The 19,012-nt window shown below is 38.6% G+C and overlaps 1 protein-coding gene across 1 annotated transcript in view; it reads right to left on the bottom strand.

Annotated features, from left to right (window-relative positions):
* ESRP2 (epithelial splicing regulatory protein 2) overlaps positions 1 to 10,134 on the bottom strand; it is a gene marked incomplete at its 5' end in the record, with an annotated part of 44,866 nt that extends 34,732 nt beyond the window's left edge. The window contains 2 exons of the mRNA XM_082319398.1: positions 8,955 to 9,083; positions 10,000 to 10,134. Coding sequence (XP_082175524.1) covers positions 8,955 to 9,083; positions 10,000 to 10,134 — 264 coding nt within the window. The remainder of the gene's footprint in view (positions 1 to 8,954; positions 9,084 to 9,999) is intronic.
* Between the last annotated feature and the right edge of the window lie 8,878 nt (positions 10,135 to 19,012).

The raw sequence follows: 19,012 nt of genomic DNA, 5'->3' as shown, positions 1-19,012 counted from the left end.
TACTGTCAGAATATCATAGGCATGGACTTTCCTGAATAACAGCCTTGAGATCCATGAAATATCTTTGCTTATATAAGAATCCAAGTGATTCTTGCTCAAACCCTTACAAATATTAGCAAAAAAAGTCAAACTTTTATAAACTGGCTCTACTCTGCTTCAGAAACTGGAGTTTTCCCTTTCTTTTTCAACATGCTTTCACAAAAATATAAAGGGGAAGTGGAAGCAGATCCCTAAGTCACCTTGCCTTTAATCTCTGAAATTTTAAAGTCACAGATTAGGGCAGCAACCCCATGCATCAGGAATGGATTATGTTTAATAAAAGAAAAAATAAGGGTAAGAAATTATTTTCTCCAAGATTTTAGCAGTTCATAACTGCGTAAGATCAGAATTTACACTTGGCCTTCCAAGGGATTCAGACCTGCCCAATACAGAACAAGGACATTAATGGTGACATTATTTAGATGTTGCTTCCACTTATAGAACTACAACCTCTCTTTCAGGTAGCTTCTTGTTTCCAAAGTGAGTTCAGTATGACTGAAAAGACTTGATATGAGTTGTCTGTAATATGAAGCCAGTCTCACAGCTTCTTGTGATCAATCCTCAGTGTCTGAGGGTTTAGAGGAAGAAGGGGTCGATTTATATTTTCTTTTGTTTCTTTAAGCATACCACAAGAGCAGCAGTTTTCTTATCCCACAATTCATATTTACATGGTGCCATTTCACATGCTTTACAATAAGCAAAAGTTCATCCTGTAATACTTTAGTTTTGCTGTAAGAAGTAACGTAGACTAATATACTTGAGTAATCAATCAAGCAAACCCCAAAACTCTGCTGCAGTCATATTCTTGTGACTGCTATGTATTTTCCAGTTCTCAATCTCATGCACCCCCCTCCAATCCAACAGTTACTTGATTCAAGAGGTTTGATGTTTTATACACTGTTTTGTGTCTCTCTGCAGCTGCAAAGGACTCCTAAATTAACTTTCAGGCTTTCAGGTACACAGCTACAATAAGATCTATTTACAAAGCAAAAGCTCCACAGTGGTTTTTACACTTTTCTTTTCCAAGTTGCATACTATAGCTCTACTTCACTCTTAGTGCAATTCACTGCAACAGAATTACTTACCAGGAAAGTAATTCTGCCATAATTTCTGTAAAGATGTTTAATTTCAGACACTGCCAACATCTACACAATTCATTATGATGTTAAAGCACATGCTTAAATTTCTCTAGCATTAGAGCCAGAGAATGGAAACACCACTAATTAAGATTTGATTTCAATTCAGTAAGAATGATAACACAATTCAGAGACTGCCCTAGAGCTCTAGTAGTAGAACCTTTTCTTTTAAGCTAATAGGTATCCAAAATCATCACAGCAGCCAAGTTTTTGCAAGAGAATACAACTATTTCTTAATCTTAAAATTAAGTTTCTTTCCAATTTTTTAGTGCTAACACAATATCTGTTTCTCAACACAGTTTACCCCTCTCTGCCCACTGCAGCTCTACAGAGAAAAGTAACAGGGGAAACAAAAACTAAAATATTTTTAAATGGAAGTTTGGGAGAAGTGGCAGGGCTGGTTTTTTGTTTAATTTAAATTTCAATTCCCAATACCTTTTGCCTAATGTTTACCTTATAACTCAGATTTGCCTTCACAGCATGTGGATTTAATGAATGAGGGACAGATTAGTAAAGCAGCTGTTTATAAACAAAGCAAGAACAGAGGCTATTGTACAGAAGTATACTGGAGTAAGTTGTGAACAGTTTAAAGAACATCAACAGAGATTTATCAAAGCAAAGCTCTAAAAATGGTTTGTAGAGCAAACATAGTTTCTGATTCAGTACCTTCTTGCACCTTTGCAGTACCTTGCAAAGACACACAAACGAAGTTGCCTTTTAGAGTATGAATATTTTCCTCCTTTCTTGAAATAAGGTTGTAGCTAACAGAAATTGATCATGAAGGAAAACAACAACATGACATCTCTGCAGTTTTTATGCAAAGCAGTAACTATTATGAAGAAAAAAAGCTTTTCCAGACAAGACAGGAGTTGGCAAAGACATGAATGTGAGGAAGAGGGAGAAATACTGTTTATGTTTCCAATGAAGAGACATAAAATTTCCAATTTTAACCATAGATATTATAAAATAAAATAGGGCTGACATTACGTTACTTACAAAAAAAAAAAATCTCCAATCAGCATTTTTAATTTTGGCTACAACACTGCTTTGCTAGCAATATCAATTCCAGCATCTATGCGTCACTCTTAAACCTAACTGTTCAGCAAAGAAGTGCTGCAACACGTTGACAGAGATGTTGCCCTCGTTTGGCAGCACTTAGCTACCTAAGACCTTCTGCATATAACTTAAGGGTGGTGTGTTTTTTTTTTTTTTTAAAGAAGGAAAAAAAGTCCCAGGTAAAACAACATATAGATGCAACAACCGTGCAACCCTTTCAAAAGCTGTGACAAGAACCAGATAAAATCCTACCAGAGGAAGAGGGAAACAGTGGAGGTTTGCAGACAATCCAGAGTATCCACAAAAAGTTCTCTAAGCTGCTTTCATGTTAACATGTAAGAACTGGTAGAAGCACTGCATGCATACTTACTGTCAAAATGGTAGAATACAAATCCTTTATTCCTCATTTATTATTCCTCAGCCACTTTTGAAAACCTTAACAATAGTTCATGAACACATTTCCAGTGACATTTTCAGTAGCTACTAACAGCAAGTTAGAGGAAAGAAGTTCAAAGTCTTTGAGGACCATGTAATCCAGCAATCTTTGTATTAAAAGGCTTCTACCCTGTGTTTTACTGTCTTCCAGTGACTTTAAAAAAAGCTGCAAGTAGAATTTTAAGAGAAATTCAAGTATTCAGATATAATATTATAGCTGCGAGAATGTGCTAGTGACACAAATGTGCTAGTGACACAGTTTTCAAACACTGCACAACATCACACTGTGTGAAGACAGGCGTTTCAAGCTATTCTGGACAGGTCATAGTAAAGTTTATTTTTCTATATATGCTAATCCACCCAGACTTTCTACAAGATTTAATGTTACTGTTTAATTTCACCAGAACAAGCAGCAAGATCCACTATCATAAAAAGTCTGCTCAAGCTCACCCTCAAACCACTGGGCCAAATTATTCACTTCTAATGAATATTGGCACTTCTAATTTTAAGAGAAGACAGCCCAGTTAGCAAAGACTACCACATTTTTATGCTTGCAAAGAAAAGAATATGCAGCTTTAGACAAATTCCTTTATCTAATTCTCTGCTCATTCTGAAGTGAAATGCACCTAAATATAGGAACAAAGCAACGTTTAAGGGAATACTCGAGGAATTCAGAGGAAAGTATTGCAGCCTTCAGAGAAGCTAAGGTTATTGCTTTTCCACAAAACCTAACAGAACATAAATGCTGCCAGTAACAAACGCATTCACATGATCTACATATGTATATTCATGTATACATATATATATTATATATGTAACAGAGGAACTGTTTCTGCTATTAACTCTTCTCTGTTCTTGAGAAGAGATTTGAGTGTTTCAATAATAATGTAGCGGGAGCTGGGTAGCACAGAGGATTTGTAAAGGGAAAAATAGTTTACCTATACCATCAACAACAGAATTACAACTAGGGTTCTGAAACAAGAATTAGCCATCCATTTCCATTGCTAAAAAAAAAAAAAAAAATCCACACTGTAACAGCCTGCAGCTACAGGAAGCATGAGCACATCCTTACTTCCCCACAATAAAGACTTATGATATTCCAATATTAGGTATCAAACATATTTTAACCAATGCTCATCTAAGTTTATCAATGGAAATAGGGAGCTATTAGATGCTAATACATAGTGAGAACCCCACATAAGGCTGCACACACACAGTACACTCGGCCCTCCTGTAATGGCAGGAGTTTATCACTTACCTGCCCTGACAACCTGAAGGCCACCTTGCGTCTGTCAGGAAATCCTCATCACTCACTGCTGATACCAAACCAAGGCCACAGTTTCACAATACAAACTGTTTGGTGGCCAACCTGTCTTAAAATGTTTCTCTCCTTTCACCCACACTGCTCATCCACACCTTGCTCCTCTGGCCACCCTCAGAAAAAACACCTAATCTGCCACACTGTACATCAGACAGAACCGCTCCAAACCAGAACTGTTTTTAACTCAGAACAGTGCTCTGCTCCAGTTTAACATGCAGCCCCAAAAACTTTTGTATTGGCAGAATGCAGGTGAGGGAAGTCCATGTAGCAGCACCTACTTCAGTGAAAGGTGCCACTAAAAAGTTTTCATACAACTGCAGCTTGAGAACATGATGCGGGGGCAGAAATACCTTAAGCTGGTATCGCCATCAAACATGTTGGATCATGAAAATACAACCAAAGGGTGTAGTTTCATGGGACGTGAGCTTGGACAGCAAAGCAGCTTAGAAGTTTCCACCCTGCCTGCTCATTTCAGTGATCCTGTTTACAGCACAGCTTCACAAAGAGTTTTACTGACACAACAAAAAGATGGGAAAGTATGGTGCAGGGGCAAGAAAGAAGCTGGCTTCACTGCTGAAACCAAATCTTGTGAAACTACACCCTAAGTATTTGTTGTGGAGAGAACAGCCTGCTCAGTAACACTTGCCAAAGGTTTGCCAAACACCTGCTCCAAAACTTCAGAACTCAGACCCAGTAAATATTCCAAAATACAGACTCTGTTAGGAGTTTTATTGAGGTGATGCAGTCACCAAATAATCTGAAGTTGGAAGACTAACCATGAGACTCAAAAAACCAAACACAAAACCAAACCAAAAAAAAAAGAAACCCCAACGTACAAACCTGCATTTTCAGGCTTTTTTCTGCAGTCTGAAGGTTCAGAGGTTATTAAAAAAAATATTCAAAAAAATCTTTTATCCAAAATGAAGGTGTGACAGCTGGCAAGTGAGCCAAGAAAACTTTCTGCTAGCACTTTGTGAAGAAGAGGCTGTGGAACAAGTTTCTCTTAAAAAAAAAAAAAAAAGTTGTAACCGGTTTATCAGGTTAGAGGTATTCACTGGTTCTTCCGTGTCTCCCCCCATCCCATTTGTTTCCAAACGGTCATCCAACCAGCTTGTTTCTTGCTGAATGTTTTGATATGTGAGAAAATAAATAGTACCTGCAGCTCAGCTGGATGATCAATAAGCATCCAAACATGCTTTACAGAACTGGTAATTTGCTATCACCTGACGAAGTGGCAACCCGTCAGTATTTTCAATTTGTGCATAGTTTAGAAGAGTGGGGGGAAAAAGGCCCAGCTTTGTCTTTCCATGTTTAAGAATATGAATCAAATCTATCATTGATGTATTGGATTCAATGTACAATGCGATGAAAGATCAGCAAGACTAGGACGGTCTTTCAAACAATTTTTTAATACTTAAATGTCAGTCCATAGAAGAAATGTGACTGCTTTCAATAGGTCCAAAAGCAGCCCCAGCTCTCATGAGAGCCTCTCCCTTTTTATGTACATCGTTCAAAGTAAGATGGTAATTACAGCTAAATACTGCAGACAGCTCTCCAAAATTATTAGCTCTTCTTAGACTTATCCTTTGTCAGGGAGACATGCAAATACTGCCTTGCAAAAGGAAATTAACATGTCTTAAGGCAAATCATGCTGATTCAGCCAGGTTTTCTCTATGGGAAGGATTAAGAAATCCACAATGCTTTCAACACAGTATTCGATCTTTAACTTAGAACCCCCATGGCTAGAATCAGAGAAGCACATGAAGACGTCAGCTTTTTGATAACAGAGTAATGGGTCTGAGAGAAAGGCAAAGTTTGTTTTGGTTTTGCTCCTTAAAAGCAAGCTTCCATTCCTGCAAGGTTTCAGAGCAACCTGAAAATAATTTTCTCCCTTAAAAGCTTGGAAACTGGGAAACCATAAAGCTCCAGCAGTTATTTAGAAAAATACAAATAACATGCTAAATAAGCCAGTCCTTTGATTTGAGGATCTGAACAATGAAACCTAGCAAGAATGTCCCAGTAATGCAGGAAGAAACGTAGGGCGCTATTCCCTTTAGTAAGTAGTGTAGGTAATGCATGTTTAGAGGCTTACATCACAGGCTCAAGACAGTTCCAAATACACACTTGAACAAGATATCTCCTACTTCCTTTGTTAAAAAAAATCCTCACATTTTTCTACTCAGTAGCATTCTGCAACTACAACAACACATCTCAGTCAGCAGCTGTAAGTTCACCATTATTGGTCCAACAACAGACAGAGTTCAAAATGGCATTAATAACTTAAATACATCAAGCAGTCTGCTTCCAAAGGGCACACATTTTATGACTTCAGGTAACTATTTCCCTAATATTCATACATTATCAGGATCTCCCCTCCCCACCCAAAACATAGCTATCAAAACATTGCACATCACCTATCAGAAAACATAGGTGGATCCCATAGATGCACTAGCACCTGTGCAATCAAATGCTTGTTACCCTGGACAAGTACAGTATTTAAAAACTTGCAGCAAAATGTATAGAACACACACTGCAGCAAACAGCTCAGTTATTTGGGGGCACTGTGGTTCAGAACTTCACTTTGTAAAATTACACAGCAAAAACATATCAGTGGGGAACCCCCCTATTTTAGAATATTTCTTAAGACAATCCCAAGTAGTAAGTCATGTGAAATGTAACACTGTAAGAATATGAAGTAAAATTGAAACGATGCATCATTTGTTGAAGTGCCTTGTTACAAGCAGAGTAAAGACTTAACCACAGATTACAGGTTTTGGTAGACCCTATCGTTGCTGGAAAGTGAAATAAATAGTGACAGAAGGAGGCTTTCTGTGGTCAGTGGAAAAACTCCAGACCCACAGTAACTGATCTACTGTTTACCAGTTACAAATCACAGAATCAGAATCACAGAATGGTTGAGGTTGGGAGAGACCTCTGAAGCATGGATAAAAGTTACAATGGATTTGTGCTTAGTGATTCTCACTCCCCTCTACATGTAGAGACTGGGAACCCAAGGCAAAAGCCAGAAGCAGGCACTGAAACTTTCATTTACGTGATTGAGATGTGTGCTCAGTTGAGCAATTTTCAGCTGCATCATCAAATTTTCTACCAGAATCCAAGCAGGGTGTGGAAAGCTAGTTTCACATACTCTATAACATTATCTCAAATCAAGGTACAAGTCTACTTCCTTTTCCTCCTCCTTTTCAAATAACCACTTCACCCACCTGTGCTTTTGCTAATCAAAATACTTAACTGAGAAAAGAAAAAAAAAAATCCGTATGTGTTGACAAATACTTGACTCATCCTTAAAATACATGATTCGGTTAAAATATTTAATGGACTTATCCTCAAAAATACAGAAAAGGATCTACTATTAAAGAATATGGAATTTTGCTTTTTGCCACCATTGCAAGTGGGAGGATGAATTAATTCTCTCCTAATTCCCACGGAGCCAGGACACAGGGAGGGGAAGGGAGATGAGCTTAGGTAAAGTGTGTTCCAGAAAACCTGTGATGGAACTGGCCACATCACAACTGGCATCCAACAATTAACAGCAAAATCATTATTTGGTTGCATAGATATGCCAAACAAAAAGCAAAAAAATTGTTGTTTTTCAAGAGTCTCTACCGACCTACACACAAAGGTAGTATTTCCTTTTATTTGCTAAAGCAGACCCACCTACAGTGCAATTTACGGCAATAAGATACAATCTCTCATAAGGTATTGAGTATAATTAAAGTGTGTCTGTTATAAAGGTAAACAGAGTGTACTAGGCTAAGCTGTTCCAGATGTCTTTAGTGCAAGATCTGGGACAAGATCAAACCTGCAGCTGCACATTTTCTCAGGGGTTATTTTGAAGCTTTAAAAAAAAAAAAAAAAAATCACCTCTTGGTCTTGGACTCTAGCAAAACTAGTGCAAGTAGCATAAATGCCATTTGCAGCTATGTTGACAGATTTTAAGACACACAAAAGTTACACATTTCTATTTTCAAAGATACTCCTCCAGAATGAAGCGTTAACCATTCAGTATCAAAGAGGGTTAGGACCTAGTCTGCCAAGTTATCTGTGTCACCAGAAGTTACAGCAACATGAACCTGTTCTACTGCCTAAGCAAGTTGCTTGCTGAAACACACCTACAAATGATTCAGACAAGGTGTGGAAAGCCAGTTTTATATGTTACACAAAAATGCACTATTGTATTTTTCCATTCAAGCACATTTCGTATATAGAAAAGACAGTGAAAGCAAGCCAACTTTCAGGAACTGCATGTGTACACACTACTTGCACTAAAATTTTTTAGGTAACTTAAGGCCTCTTGAACCACAAGGATCATATAAATTTACAGATTTACTGTCTTACTGTGATATTAAGTGAGTCAAAGAATAAAATACAAAAATCATAGAAAAAAATATCAATCACTTTATAATCCACTAAACTAATTAAGCTCATCTGGAAAAGAGTGATACAAAACAAGCGCAGCTGATGTTTTATGAAAGTATAGCTTTGAAGATTTCAATTAACTTTAAGAATAACAAATGAGAAAAGGTCAAGTTTTTTAGTGCACATTATAGCAGTGAACCTGCAGATTAAAACATACCACCTGAATTTTGAAAGTTTGATTAGCTCTGCTAAATTGAGTAGTGCTCTTACTGGCCTACTCTTTTAAGGCCTGAGTAAGAGAAATTTAGAGTAAAAGTAGACCCATCAAAATAATCAGAAGCCAGATCTTCCAAGGACTAGAGCAGATACAGATATTCTGGCATTGTACATAACTGTTTCAGAATTACAGGGTTCCCATTTCAAATGGCTCAGGTCTCTTTTGGGTTAGCTTTAAAATAAGCACAAAAACTTGCTAGTGATTTCAAAGTGAAAGGCAAAATTAAAGTCTGTTTCTTTTAGCAAAGCAGTTGAATCTTGTCCCCAGGCTTCACCCTGAATAGCCCCTGCTCCCAAGAGCAGCACCTCACCTGTTGAAGAACCCGGTCCAGTGGCTCAGCTTTGCCCAGTCCCTCTGGCGTTAAGCCGCTCACTTCGCGACACTGGTCACTTAAGTCCAAATTGTCTGCTTTCACCAGGGATTTGTGTAGTGTCCCTACCTAAAAACATTTAAGAAACGATGGGCAAAAGTGAGGAACAATCGAATTAGCTCTTGTTAGCAACGCGTTCAGACTGCAGAAAAATCAGGAAGGTGCAGTATTCCGTTCCCGACCACAATCGCAATGAGCAAAAGCATTTGTCGATTTCACAAATCGAAACCTTTTGCCTCGGTTTCTTTCCCTCCCACCCAGGAGAGCCACGCTCTCTGCTTCGGTGACTCGGAGCCGGGTTTCAGGGGTCGCCTTTTGCAGTTAGCACCGATTTTTACGGGAGTTGTTAATTGCAAAGGGAAGATCACATAATATTAAGGCAGTTTCCTGAATCTATTAATGTAATTGATAGTCGTGTTTGTTTTATCTAAGCTCTTCATCTCCAGGGGGTTCTTGTTTATGATAGGGCTTTTAGAAAAAAAAAAAAAAAATAGAGCATATTTTCAGATTAGCCTAAAAATTAAAGGAAGTTGATATTCTCTTAAAGGTTATCCGAACATTGGTTTAAAAAAAACGAAACCCAAAAACCAGGTCTCCCGCAGCAGGCCGCAAAGGCTCCAGCGGTTACCCTGAGACAGCCTACTGACGGCAGCTTTGTGTTTTAAAGCTTCAAGAGTCCGCAGACATCTTCGAATTTGAAGCTACACATGTCCTCCCTCGGGGGGACGGGGCAGGGGGGTGGAAGCGGCCAAACTCGCCTTAGAAGTCCCTTCTTCCCGTAAAACGGAACAAAAAGGACCTTCTTGAGTGCCTAACCCGCTGAGTGAATGACCCCGGGGCACGGGGGCCCCGCTCCCTCCCCTCCCCTCCCCTCGGTGCATTTGTGAAATGAACAAACGGCTCCGGGCAGGCGGCGAGCGGCCGGGCGAGCCTGCTCGCCCTGCGCCCGGGGAACGCGCCCTCGGACCGGGTGTCGAAGCCATACCTTCTTGCTGTGTAGATCCACAACTTGCCACACCAAGAGAATTAGTTCCCTCTCATCCGAACCCAGTTTAGCCCCATATGCACCAGCTGTTGCCCCAAACAACACCACCAAAGAGTCACTGTGCGAAGCCGTCATGACCACAGGGGGAAACAACTACAATCAAAAGCAGAGGTCAAAAAAAAGAGAGGAAAAAAAAAAGAAAAAAAAAGAAAGACACACAAACAAACAAAAAAAAGAACAAAAAAATCCCATAAGGCTCACCCCCTACCTCCAAGTGATCAAAGGGGAAAGGAGCGAACGAGGAGTCACAATATCAAGAGGAGAGAAAGAGCTGTTTAGGAGGTAAGGGTGTTTGAGACAAAAAAAATGGAGAAAGCTTGCATCTCTACCTGTTCCCGGTGATCTTCTTCCCGGGGCTGATTGGGAGGTGAAATTAGCAAGCTGTGGGTTTCTTTCCCTCTGACATCATGGCAGAAGCCCAGCCTGGGCTTGGGCTTTTTTTTTTTCTCTCCTTTTTTTTTTTTTTTTTTTTTTTTTTCCTCCCTTCCCCTTCCCCTCTCCTGAGTTACCTGCCCTTGGTGCAGCTCATGTGACTCTAGTCAATCTCCCAGAGGGACAAGGCCATTGGGCCTTTGGAAAAGGTGTAGGAGGGACGGAGGGAGAATTAACGCCTGGCTGATCTGGCCTGATTGGTTTTTGAAGGAGATCAGAGGAAAACTCCCTTTCTCTCTCTCTAATTCTGCCTGCAGGAAGTGCCCCTACCTGCTTTCGGTTTTGCGGGATCCCGGCCGGCGCTGGGCGCGGGCAATGCGCGCTCCGGCTGCGCGCCCGCGGAGAGGCGCGCCCGCCCGCGGCCCCTCGCCCGCCGTTCGGGGGGATCTGGGCGTTCAGACCGGGTCCCGTCGGTTTTTGGAAATCTGAAGAATATAGGCATACAGTTGCTAAAACACAATCTGTGACTTAGCTTTGAAAGGCACAAGTGTCTTCACCTGCTTCTCATTAATTGCCTTTTGTGCCCGTCGCTCTGTACCTATTGAGCTACCGATGCCAACGTTAACGTATAAAAAAAGTGTAGTGTTACACAGGAATTTTTAAGGGGTATTACAGGCAGAAAGTACTTTGCATTTTAGGCCCTACTCTCCACGTGGTTTGCAAAGGTGGGTCCTAGTAAAATAATTTTTGTTTTTAAGAAAGGGTGTATCTAGGATGTTTTGCAAAATAGTAACATAAAGCCCTGTATTTTCTACCCTACAACTGCTCTCAAAAGAACTATCTCCTGGGCATTAACTGCAGTCCAAGATTGACAGCTTTTCTGTTTTTCCTCTTCTGTTTCACAGGTGAGAACTCTACAATGGGAAAACACCACCTAGTTTAGCTACTCTAAAACTATTCCTCTAAGCATTTCTGCTCGATGGGAGCAGTAGTATTTGTAACATTGGGGACTGAGATAATTTTGGGGGACACTGGCAAACTCAAATTTATTTTAAAGCAAAAATGAAAATCAAAAAGCCTCTAAACAGTTTTGACCATGTTATTATTTTTCCTATTGCCACCACTGACGAGTTACTAATTATTTTTAAAGGCCAAATGCTGCAAGTTACACTTGTAATTTTTCTTTTGCTTCATTAAGTCTTCAGTTTGTACTTCAATATTAGCGTTGTATTGAAATACAATTTTCACTGAATGAAAAATGGTGCTGCTATTTAGCTGCTGATGTCTATCATGGGAAAATGCAGAGCTGGACATTTAACTGTGATTATCTGATGGGTTTAAATATTAACATCACATTTTCTCTTCTTCTTTTAACATGCTAATTTTCTAATTAGTTAATTATAGCAGTTATTATGGACCTCCTTCAGCAAACACCAATTCACATGCTAACACCATCACCAAGACTATTTCCATTTATTTCAGTAAAAGTAAACTACAGTTCAAGGATGCTGTCTCCTGTGAATTATCTTAGAATTCATGTACTGCAAGTATTTACCTGGCAGAGGCCACGCAGCAAACTTCGCAGTGCACAGGTGTATCTCACTGCACGTTACAGGGTAGTTGTTAAATGCCTCTCAGCTGTTGTCTCTGCTGCTCGCATGTGCAACTGCCTGAAAAGCAGTTCTGAAGACAGATCAGTGTTATAGAAAGGGAAAATTCCCAAACACTCCAAGATGAAAACTTTAATCTGTAACATATATATATATTTACATATTCAAAATGCTTTCAGCAGTATATTTGCTGGCACTGCTGAATTTATGCAACAGCTGTATTTTCCTCTGTCAATACATGTCTAGAAGTCCTTGGTAGAATAAAACCCCATTGATATTCCTTTTCATTAGTTATATCCTTTGGATATACTGGTAATGAAGCAGAATAACAGCCTGTTCATTGTGTATGGGGTGATTCTTATCCCTTAAGTCTGTAATAAGAACCATAAAAATACATTGAGAAAAATATAGTGTGAGAACTGTTCCTCTTTTCCCAACCTATTCCTCGCCTCCCAAATACACATAAGTCACGGGGGTGTTTGGGGGGAGGCACTGTCTGTACACATAAATGTAAACACCAATGTTACCTGTAGCTACTTTCACAGAAAAAAAGTACCGGTCTGCTACAATTTAGCTGCCTTCATGAGGCTGCCATTTCACAGGCCTAACATGTAACTACCTCACACAAAATGGGATTATAAATAGCAGATTTCTACAGAAGATCATACATATGATATATTCTTGGCCAGCTGGACATACATGCTCACAGGCTTCAGTGAACTGGCACAGAGAATGCCAATACCTATGTAATTGTCTTTTAGGATCTAAGAAAAAAAGTGTCATAATTCGCTTATAGCAACATGTCAAATTAAAGAAGTCCTGCTCATATCAATGCCAAAGACCATTGAAAACTTCTTTGAAATCTATGCATGGTATCAAAGGCTAGTGAGCCCAAAAGCTTTTATGCTTTTCACAATTATATTAGCTCATCTAATAAAATGTAGTATCTCTTCCTAGAAAACCTTTCTGGTTTCTGTTGTTAGACTATCTTGACTCATCTCCTTCTACTGTTACTAACTTATCTAAACTATTCTAGCTGAATTGACTCCAAACATATTCTAAAATGTTTAAAAGAAAAATGTAAATGAACACCGGCCTTCCTGGGATTTCAGACATTTTCAAGTATCAGATTATGCAATTGTTTTCCCATTCACCTTCTATTCACAACCCTCCATCTCTCTGCATGCAACCCTTAATTATACCAGCCTCTGCAATGTTATTGATCTAAAAACTTTAAAGGAATGACATCGCATTTCTCCATACAGCAACAGGATCCACTTCCTGAAACAACGTGTGGGACAAGCCCTTGTACACTGAGCATTAGCAAAGTTAATTTGTAACCAAGATCTTGCTGAAATAAAGAGTTATTGCTCACCTGTACCTTTAATCCTGGCAGGCATATTTATAGAGGTTCTTGTTTGTAGGTTCCATACAAGGATAATGTCTCATAAATGTAAGTGGGTGGAGAAAAAAAGTTGTAAAGATGGAGATTCATTGTTATGCAAGTTCAGTATTGTGATTATTTTGTTTGTTTCTTTTTTTAATCAAACAAACAAAACTGGAAAATAGAACACCGAAGAAGCTTATTAAATGCACTGTGCTTGCAATGGACAAATCTGTAGTGACAGTTTCATTCTTACTATACACACTACCCAGTTTCATCAATCAAGACAAACAAAGACCAAAAAAAAAAAAAAAATAGAAAAGAAAACACACATACCCCTTTTTACCTTTACTACATTATTATTAAAAACCTCCATGGGCTGAATGTCCTGATCACTGAAGTTCTTTTGTTATAGCCTAATAAAAGGAGTACGAAACTTGGAGATATCAGATCTGGAGTAATATCCTGGCCACATTCAGATTGATGGCAATACTTCAATTACCTTTCAGGGAAGCTGAAAGTCAATCTTCTGTTCCAAACTTGTACGATATTGAAAAGTTGTGTGTCTTCATTATGAATACTTTACTCATCAATTAAAAGGAAGACAATGATGATAATGTTTAACCTTGTAAAATGGTTTGAAATGCCCTGAGAAAAGTGAACTAACTTTGAAGTTGGGTCTAACTTCAAAATTGGCCATGCTGGTGTGGCAGGGAGGTTGGACCAAATGACCTCCAGAGGTCTCTTCCAGCCAAACTTATTCTGTGGTTCTGAGAAACAGAGATGCTAAATGAAATAAGTATGGAGCCTTGGTGTTTATCTGCACAAAAGGGATAGTAAATTCTCTGTAGGCCTCAGCATCTCCAAATTGAACTGGCACAGGAAGCAAAAGATCTGTAAGTGATCTGTAAGTAAATGTGAAAGATTAGATGAGTTTAGATTTCATACCCATTCAGTCCTTGGCTCCTGGATGGGATTATGAGCAACTGTAGCAATATTTTCTGAAGGAGGAGCTTACTGTAACTCCTGAAACATAAACCCATATGTAAAGAATTTTCTGGCACGCTTTCTTTAACAGCAAATGAGTGGGAAAGGGCATGGGAACAACTGCTTAACAGTGTTCTTTGATTGCTGTCCAGATGTTTGGAGAGATCTGATTTTTTGGTCTGCCAGGTAGGTCTGTCATGATTACAATGCAGCGTAGAAGCCTTGAAATCATTTCCATTGGGCTAGTCACAAAAGCTTGGCAATATGCAAAAGTGCTTCAGAAAGGTGGTTTCCAACGGATTGTTATCCTGCAGACAATAGCCCCATCAAGCCATACAGAAAGCATTCGCTTAGAGTCCTGTATCAGTTGGAATTTAATTTCTATTGACTCAAAGGTAAATTAAAACATAGAATTGGTGACTAGGCTAGATAAAAAAAAAAAAAAAAAAAAAAAAAAAAAAAAAAAAAAGAAATTACTTTCCCTATTATTTTACATAGCTTCTCTCCTTTATGGATGACAATCAACCCAGTGTCTTAATCCTACAAAGGCTTTATACATGCTCAGCTCCCACTGGAGTATAGGTGTATGCTGTTCAGCCAAATTTCTCCAGATTACAGGTGTCAGGCTTTTGAAGATCTAAGCATTTACTTTTATATCAAATTTATGGACAGATCAAACATGCATTCATAGTAGTGTCTTTCATTAATATTAGTATGGATTTACATTAAAGTGAGCAGTTTACAACAAATACACGGTGAATTTAGATTTTTCTCTCATTGGAAATAATGCTTTCCTTCAAATAATTTCCCAAAGTTTTCTGGAATTAGAATCATTGAAATGTTAGCTGGCGGGGACCTCTGGAAGTCCTCTTGTCCAACATTGTCCCCACAGCTGGACTACTGCCAACACTAGAAACACTAGATTGAACCAGCCAGTGCTCTGTCTAGCTGCATCTTGAAGACCTCCAAGGGTAGAGATTCCAAGCCTCCATGGATGACCTGTTCCAGGGCTGCACTACATTGCTGATGAAAAACTTTTTCCTAGTGGCCAATCTGATCTCACTGCTAAATTTTTAAATAATTCACTGCAACTAGTTGAGACAGGATCTTTAAGCTGTGGTAAGTTAGACAAGCCATGTGATATGATTTCTGTTACTTAATGAGATGAATATGCAAGTGCTTCCTGAACATTTCAATCTACCTGACCTGTGATTGAAAATTCACTTTGTGTGAAGCTTTATTGCCCCTAGAATCTGCCTAACTAAATTTTCATTGCAATTGGTCACTTTTTTACAAGTCTCAGGTATAATGTGAAAATGTAAATTCAGTGAGAAATATTATTTCTGTGGCAGATTTTTAAGCAAATTGATGTTCACCCTCAGGTTAAATCACTTCTATTACTAACCCGTTGTCTCTTTGTCCATTAAAAGGATATAGAAGTTTACAAACCTGTCAGTGTGACTGCATATCCAACAGTAAAAAATTTGCTTTTTAATGATGAGGTTTAATATAATTAATTGTTTGTTACATCAGCTATAAAGAAAAAAAACCCATTACCACCATCCTTGCTACCATCACTACCACACAAGTGAAGAGAGTAAATACATAAATTAATAACACAATTCACTGCAACAGCTAAAAGCCAAAATGCTGGCTTTCATTCACTACTATTTAAGTGCAATTAAATAGCATCATCTTATTAATTTATAAACAATAAAATTCAAAATTACTTCACATGTTTAAAGTTCAACAGGATAAACTTTATATCCTCTTGTGAAAAGATCAAGTGGTTAACTCCTCGTAACAGAAAATGAAAATGACCTGATGTCTACATGAAGCATTTAGTTTGGGCCATTTTATGCTTTATATTTAACAGACCAACTCAGAGACTTCTAGTCACAGGAATCATCGCAAGACAGGAAATCCAGCAGTCCTTTAACTTTTTACAAAACAATTTTTGTATTCACTCCTTCAATGAATTGATGATATTCAGCCCACCATATTCCCACACATAAATGCATTCACACTGTAGATCTAGAAAGTTCTCAGAAGTTCACTGAAACACAAAATCACTGAAAGTGAGACAGGCAAAGCCATCTGGAACTTTGGATATCCAACTCCCGTCACGTTGCATGCAAACATAAAAACAATTAGACAACATAAGAAATGTAAATGTCACTATCTACATCAAATGTAGTTTTATGCAAGTACATTTTCTCAAGCTTTACTGACGACTGGCTGATACTGGCCTCTGGAGAGTATCTTGGCAGAGATTACTAAGCTCTGGCTTTTTATTCAGATTGTACCACAAGCTCTCAGCTGACTTAAAAACTTTGATAAAAAATGAGGGTGTGTTCCTATAATATTTCATTCCCATTTGATTTAGCTGCTCTGATATTTAACCCGTTTCTTCATTATAATTTAATTAAACTTATTCCACATACAAATATGCTAATACACATCTTTTTCTCACCACAGTATAAACAGAAGTAAAATATAAATGCAAAACTTAAGCAGAACTTAACCACCTGTCAAAGTACTTAGGCTTTAAAAACATTTCATCAACATATATTGTATAATAAACTGATGAATGCAATTATGTGCATCCAAAATAGACATGAGAGGAGACCTATCATTCAATGATTTCTTGTTCTTTCATCTTGATTGTGTTTATTTTGCTCCACTTCACTTCCACCACCAGTTATTACATACTTAGGATCTCACAGGGGGATTTCAAACATGCTCTATGTCCTATTCTATTCAATTACAACAATGGAACAATTTCCCCAAAGAATCGGACCTCTGATACAACTTCTGTGGTTTTGTTTTTACCGTCTTTGTCTTGAAAATACCTGGTCTTTAAAAAGTTAAGTCTTGTCTGACTCGTTACTACCAGACTCTAGCAGAACTAATATGCCAATTTCTAGAAAGATTAGATGAGTTTATTTTCTACTCTACCATTTGCAACTTGATAAGACAACTATAGTTTTTGCAAAGATATCTTATTTTTTCTACAGCACCTCTAGATGCAACTGCTTGCATGGAAGACTCTAGTTTACACTGAACTGTATTCTATAGTTACAGTTATGTCAGTAGAATCATCAGATTCTCACTCAAATAAATTTCATTGTTTCTATTCAACAAATCCTCTCTTCACTTTAACCTCTGAGCATGGTTGAGCAATTATCCTTCTTCCTTTGGCCTGACGGTGGATTTTATATGCTGTGGAATATACAGTGGAAGTAAGATAGAAGCAGTGTCCTTACTGATACATCTGGCTGATACTAGAGAGTGATAGGAATTCCTGAGAATAAACATTCTCAAAGAAACACATTGTACAGTCAGTAAACGTATTCAAGTAAAAAACAAAAATAGCAAAAAAAAATTAAATTTAAGATACCACATGATGCAATTCAGTGCATTTTATCACTTAATAGCCACAGAATTGCTTTATAAACACAGATAATAACTAAGCACATGGCAAGCAGGTGCAATGAGTTCTGCCCTTTCCCTTCCCAATAAGTTGGAGTTGTGATAATGTACTATGACAGAGCTGTTTTAGAAGTGCCAGTACTACCACACCTCCTTTCCACAGCCCTCCGCTAATGCGGCACACCCTTGTTTGACAGGAAATGTCACCTTGTGTTCAGTCATTCCTTGGTTTTCTCAACTATTTCATAGTGTGACACAGTTAACATACGTTAAGATTTTGCCTTTTCTACACTGAAAGGTATGGTGGTGAGGAAAAGGAAAAGAGCCTTGGGCATACACAAGAGAAAGTTGCCTGGCACATCCTGGGAGTGGCTACACAGTGAGTACAGTGAATGTACTGCTAACGCTCTGGGTTAAGTAGATGTCTAGGACTTAACTTTAACTTACCATCCTTCAACCACTCCTTTCTATTCTCTAGCGCTCTGCTTTTTGTGAGCAGGGAGGCAGAGGAGTCCGATCTACTCCTTCATTTTTTTTCACATAGATTAAATCCTAGTATGCACTATAAACAAACATACCCCCACTGAAGAAATGGGAATAGTTAGGAGTTGGTTGGGCCCACCACATATGACAAACTGTGCTCTTAAGCTGTAGGTTTCATAATACAATGTTTGCCATAAATATAAATTTCAGGCTTACCTTGTTCATCCAGCCTCAGCTACTTATTCTCACCCCACCCTTGGCTCTTTGTCCCCTCTGATTCTTCAACACTATTTGTGGGGCTACACTGTGAATCAGCTTTGAAATATCAATCCAGTTTCAGAAAGCTGGATCTGATTCAGGTAAAACCAAACAGAACCCCACATCACCTCATTTTGGTAGAGTATTCCTTAAGATGGATCCATTCCCTCATTTGGTTCAGAGGTCGGTCCCACAAACCGTTATCCTGGCAAAAACAAGACAGTGACTCATGGGAACAGGAAAACAAGGGGGGTACTGCTGCCTTATAGTGTCATGAATCCATGGCTTCAGGGCACATCAAGCCTTCCTAGGGCCAGTTACTCCTGAGCACCTGCAGCTGTCACTAAAGGCAGCCAGACTGGCTAACACTGTTACAGATGAGTCACGTTGGGTAGCATTTTACACCTACTTTGTATAGACAAATATA

This window comes from Platalea leucorodia, assembly GCF_965183815.1.
Source record: "Platalea leucorodia genome assembly, chromosome: 8".
Classification (NCBI taxonomy): Eukaryota; Metazoa; Chordata; class Aves; order Pelecaniformes; family Threskiornithidae; genus Platalea; species Platalea leucorodia.
Note: the sequence above shows the minus strand (reverse complement) of the source record. Positions and strands in the feature narration are given on the sequence as shown.